The following is a 5,889-nucleotide window of genomic DNA, read 5'->3' as shown; positions in this document are numbered from 1 at the left end:
TTATACTAATTTTATTTTTTAAAACTTAAATTTAAATTAGTTTAAATGGGAATTAAATCCCAAATCTTACCTAATTTTTTTTCTCCAATTTTATAGTTATCAAAAGTTGAGTTAGTGAAGACACTGAAACAAAATAGCATTTTCATTATGTGAGACTCTCGGTTCAAAAATTGAAAAAATTAGAAAGAGGTTATAAAAAGAAGTTTTTTTAAAAAGAAGATAGTTTTGCCCACCAAAATTTTTAAGATTAGAAATAACAATTTCTCCATTTTCCAATTCCAACAAAACTAATCGTGGATCTCCAAGAAAGCTGCCTGCAAAATTTTCAATCAAATAGAAACTTCATTGCACTTATTTTAGCAAAAATGAATATGTTTTTTCTTTAGTTCTACAATACGTGAACGAAGTTCGAACATTTGAATTCTCAATTAAAAATATGTCTTAGTTGACAAATATATTATTTTAAAGCATGAGTAATTGGTTGATTTGATTCTTAAATTAATTGCATTTGTTACGTAAATATCCTTGTTAATAATGTAATCCAATTTGACTATAAGATGCAGTGTTCAATTAAGAGGCTAGAGATTCGAGTCCTTCATGAACTGATTGAATTAAAAAATAAAAAAAATAAAAATAGTACTTGTTACAACACAAGCAAACAATCAAGGAATCTATCCATTTTCCTCTATGAAAAAAAATACAGTACAAAGATGGGGAATGGTTTTTTTCAAAAAAGAAAAAAGAAAAAAGAAAAAAAAAGGTGGGGGGCTGGGGGAGGGAAATGTATGAGGTAGCCAGATTTTTTATTAAAAAAATAAATAATAATAATTAAAGCATTTACAACAATACCAACCAATATGCCACATATTCTTTTTAAATACTCTTTTTTCTTTAACTTTTTAATTTAACTATTCTTTCCAATATCAATTGATTTTGAGAAGATATCCATACTACTAAATAAATGCTTCCAAATTACATCAAATATAAAAATATTGTTTTTGAAAACTAAGAAATTCAAATATAATTTAAACTAATTTTTCCTAAATAAATTAGAAACTAATGACTTAATGGTAAATTAGTGTTAGATCACCGAGGTAGGTTTGGTTCGATGGTCACTTTGTCCATTTTCTTCTTATTATGTTCAAAAGTAAGGGTGTTCAAAAAAATCCAATGATCCGAAAAAACCGATCAACCCAACCCAACCCGTGTGGTTTGGGTTCTCAACTCATTTAGGTTGAGTTAAATTCAAATAAATGAAAATTTTATAAATTGGGTTGATTCATGAGTTCACTTAACTAACCCGAATTTATTATTAACTTTAAAATATATTCTGTTATTACTTATAACACAATTATTTATACATATATTGATTTTAATTTTATTTAATTTTAATATTTTTTGTTTCTCGAAAATTTTAATTGAAATTGAGTTGTTAATCTTAATTTAATATATGAAAATAATTAAATTAGATTTTTATATATTTACATTTTTCTTGTTTTTAAAACAAAATTTTAAATAAATGATCCAATTAACCCGAACCAACCCAACCCAAAAATTCCATGGTTGGGTTGAGTTTGTTTTTTAATAAGGGTTATTTGGGTTGAAAAAATTTACAACCTGAACAATTGGGTTGGGTCTAAAAAATCTTTCAACTCAATCCAAACCATGAACACCCTGTTCAAAATAATCATACAGCTAATATAAGAACAATAATAAATATATATATATAACAATAAAGAGAAAAAGGAGGCATTGAACAAAAATGGCTATTTATCAGTTCATTTCCATTTTCAACTCAACCATATATCGAACATTTGTTTCATACTTGAATTTGTACAGACTTTTCAAGAAAACATTCTCCATATATATATATAAACTTTAAACGAAATCTACAATTCTAACCTTCATAAAATAAAACTTTATTGTAGAAAAACAATAAAAGAAAGCAAAGAAAAACAAGAAAATCATCTTATAAGAACTAAACCAATGGCTGTAACAATAAGAGTTGAGGGAACTCCAAATTTGAGATGATTCCAGAAGGATAAATTGTAGCTTAGCTGTGGAGTGCGACGAGCCTGTTCGCACACTATCAAGTTTGCAGCTGACCCTAATAATGAGAGATTTCCAGCTACAGTACTGATCCAAGCTAAAAGAAGCCATGCCCGTTTTTCTTCGGTTGCAGATATTGCAGCAGCCGATGCGGCAACTCGTGCTCCAAGCAGAAGAACTAACAAATCGACAACGACAAAGCATAAGATACAATTGCATTCTCACGGCAACTAATGGGTCAATCGAACCAGAGAATTACATAATGTTCACTAATCAAGAAAAATTATGTGCTTATCACTTTTCATTCAAAACCTTAAATCAAATGAAGAGATTAATTTTTTGAGTTAGTACCTATCTATCCTCATCTAATCATGAAATGCTAAGCAAACAATGACAACCAGTGTTTTTTTTCCCGTCTGTTTGTTGATTTTGTCATATGTTCATAACCTCAACCTTATTTAAACATCAGTTGCAGTGATTCTACTCATAATCAGAAATTTCTTGATAAATTATTTTGTTCATTTCATATAATTAAACACCAAAAAACCTCCAAATAAAGGTGGTCAGGGTTTCTTTGCTATATTGGAATCTTCATTCTATAAAGGCTATCATAATTTAAGATAGAAATGGAAAAGAAAATTGAAAATTGGGAAAACAAGGAACAGTGGGAGGAGAAGAATTTAATACCAGTAGGCACGTTTGAAGCCAAGTTTGAGAGGTACAGTATGACAAGAGCAAGAACAACAGTCCCAGAAACACGATCGATCTGCGCATGTGGCTCCATGAAATTCCAAAAGGCACTTGGTAATCCAGTCTTGTTAAATCCATCAACCGTCATAAACATCCCACAAAAGAAGACTAAAAGTGAATAGGAAACCTGTAGAAATAGTAACAAAAAAGGTATTGTTAAATTCCATGGAAAAATTATAATTTGCAGTAATTAAAGACGAACAAAGAATAATGGTTCGAACCTTTTCTAGGCATGGCTGAGCATCCTTGAAATCAAGAACGACAAGAGCAAGTGCAGCAGTCACTGCAGTCCATGACATATTCAAGCCCAACAATAAAGCAATTAGCATTCCTATAGTCACAAGATAAACACAGCATTTCCATGCAATCCTTCTCCATTTGGTGCTCCAATGTTCCTTTCCTTCAGAGGACTGCAAAGATACTGGTTCTTTCTGTTTCTCCATAGAGTTAACGCTCTTAGAAGAAAAACCTTCTTCCCTTTTCTGAGGAGATGCATTGGGCAGCCACTCTTTTGAAGCATCAGATATTCTTGCTGACTCTGTCATAGCACTATGAGACCGGTGGATTTCATTATCTTTTGAACTTACTGAATTTCTTAGAGTTTCAACATTTGCGTTCGAGCATGGAGAACTTTGTGCATTCATTAAATCCAACCGAGAATCCCATTCTGCAGAGTTGATGGATGGAATTTGTGTGTGTGACAATCTGGCTGGTGAAAATCTATGAGAAAGCACATCTTCGTCTGCAACAATTTCTGGGGATGGATCTTCTTCATCCTTCTGGACAGATAACAATTTCCAATATAGGATAAGAATAATTAAAGCATTTACAACAACACCAACAAGCATCGCTGGGAGTATTCCAATCACAAATTGCCCAAAAGGAATTTTACTCTGAACAGCTATGACCAAGTTTTGGGGGTTGCCAATAGGTGTTGCTGAAGAGCCAATATTTGCACTTGATGCAAGGGCAAGAAGGAAGGGACGGGGTGGAAGATTATGTTGCCTGGCAATTTTTAAAACAAATTCAGTCAAAACCACGCACGAGGTGTCATTGGTGAAAAACGCACTTGAAATTGCAGATATCAGACACACTCGACAGATTAAATCCTTTGCTCCTTTACTCTTCCACGACAGCACCTTACCCAAATACTTGAACATATCAGCTCTTTCAAGATAAACACTAACTACCATTGTCCCAAACAGAAGACCAAGTATTGGGAGATCAATGGCCGCATATGCTTGATCTGGAGTTAGGACTCGAAATACAACCATTAGCATTGCCCCTAGGAGAGATCCTGCTGTTCTCCCAATTGGTAGAAATGGAATAGCAGGGAAAACAGCTAATAACCAGAAGACTGCGAAGGCAATTGAGCCTAGAATGACTTTTACAGTATGATCCATGGCCATGTTTACAACCAGATTCGACTTGAATCAGCCTTGAACCTGAATGACTGGAATTTATTTCAAATGTCTTTTCAGCACCAGAGTAGCCGAGTATTTTGATTCAACTACTCGTCCAAGCCAACCTGAGAAGAAAATTTAGTTTGAATATCTTGATAGAGTCATATTACCAAAAGGAAACTATAAGCAAAATGATGGAAAGCTAAGATAGGATAGATAGACACAAGAAAAAAAAAGTGGTACAAGGAACCTTCTATGTAGCTTGAACTGCTGACAAAATTTCTGAACATAAACCACCAGTGAAGAATTTATACATGAAATATCCAACTTTCTAAAAGCTAAACTCTAAGAGATAAATGTTGATTGAGCCAACTTGTAAGCACTTCCTCTATATTTTAACTTTGAAGATAAGAAGTCCACTTGCCATGCAACATTAATTAACAAAAAGTTCAGGCAATATATTGGGAATGAATATTAATCTAATAGCTAGAACTTTTAGAAGTAGGACTCATACAATTATATAGAAAAGAACATGGTATCATTGAAACTCTGCTTTTTCAGCCACTTCTATACCAGATTACCAACTGGATCGCATTTGGGCAGTGACATTAGTTTCTAAATAGTCATTGCCATTGAATTCAAAATCCAAATCTTCCAAGAAGAATAGGAGATGGGAACCAAATTAAGGGTAGCAAAATTATATTTAACATACTTCAGGAAAGGGCGGCCCCAAGCTCCCATGGCTTAAACATGGAACTTTCAATCTCCAGTACAACGAATACAATACGTCCCAGATTGGAAGTTAACAAATTCAAGTTTAAAAGACAAAAGGATTAAGAGGGGCCCTACATCATTAGAGGAAAGTTTGTAAAAATGGACTCAAATTGATACACTACCATTGAAAACAGATCATCAGAAATTATAAAGATGAACCAAGTTTTGAAGTCTGCAAGTGAAGCATAAAGAACTTACAAAAAAATTTGTTTGCATCTGGATCCGAAAAAGAAGAGATCTAATCTTGCTTTCTCTTTGAAAATGAATGGGAATCAAATCAAAAGTGGATATTATGGAGGTTCTCACAGTAATTGAGAGAAAAACAAAAGGTTGAACTTCATTCCTGTCCACATGGTGAGCTCTCGGCTTTTATATTAAATAATGCCTACATACAGACAGAATTTTTTATCAGTAACCAATTTCATAGCTATTTCGTCGAGCCGTTCAAGTTATCTGGGAATGGGATTCCTGAATCCATTATTAAAATTGAATTCCTATTTACATTTTTAAACTAAAAACAAAATTCAACAATACTATTCATCGATGTGTTCAGCATATTAGCCGTTCATTTCTTCACAGACTATTAATTGTGAAGATCGTGAAGCTTTTTCAAACCAATGGACAAATTGGGATAAGGGTTAGTAATAATAATTGAACAGATTTTTAACCCTGAGTTTAAGAACCCCATCGCTAAACAAGTTTACCGTTCGTCCTTTCAATCTCATTGTATCAATTCTATCACAGTCAGCGGCGGGCTCCACCATTCGTCGCCGGAGCAACCGTCGATCTTTTTTCCTCCGTCGTCGTAGAAATCGCGATTTTCTCATTTATGAGTCAAAGGCCCTACAAAAGTGGGGGGCCCTTATGAAGGTTCTAGCCTGGACCAAGTCAACAGGTGCACCTGCAAACGGAA

General features: G+C 33.4%; 1 protein-coding gene across 3 annotated transcripts; it reads right to left on the bottom strand.

Moving 5' to 3' along the window:
- Positions 1–1,752: 1,752 nt before the first annotated feature.
- LOC120089879 (silicon efflux transporter LSI2) lies at positions 1,753–5,522 on the bottom strand. 3 transcript variants are annotated; one of them, XM_039047315.1, is made up of 5 exons: positions 5,175–5,522; positions 4,915–5,047; positions 3,021–4,327; positions 2,737–2,926; positions 1,965–2,227 (listed from the first exon to the last, which is right to left on the bottom strand). In XM_039047315.1, exons 3-5 carry the CDS (start codon positions 4,206–4,208, stop codon positions 1,965–1,967), a joined length of 1,641 nt encoding a protein of 546 aa, XP_038903243.1. In that variant the 5' UTR covers positions 4,209–4,327; positions 4,915–5,047; positions 5,175–5,522. The 3 variants fall into 3 exon arrangements, with proteins under 3 accessions (XP_038903252.1, XP_038903243.1, XP_038903236.1); XM_039047308.1 differs by lacking the exon at positions 4,915–5,047; XM_039047324.1 differs by lacking the exons at positions 4,915–5,047; positions 5,175–5,522 and having other exon boundaries at positions 1,753–2,227; positions 3,021–4,208.
- Positions 5,523–5,889: the final 367 nt, after the last annotated feature.

This window comes from Benincasa hispida, chromosome 1, assembly GCF_009727055.1.
Source record: "Benincasa hispida cultivar B227 chromosome 1, ASM972705v1, whole genome shotgun sequence".
Taxonomy (NCBI): Eukaryota; Viridiplantae; Streptophyta; class Magnoliopsida; order Cucurbitales; family Cucurbitaceae; genus Benincasa; species Benincasa hispida.
Note: the sequence above shows the minus strand (reverse complement) of the source record. Positions and strands in the feature narration are given on the sequence as shown.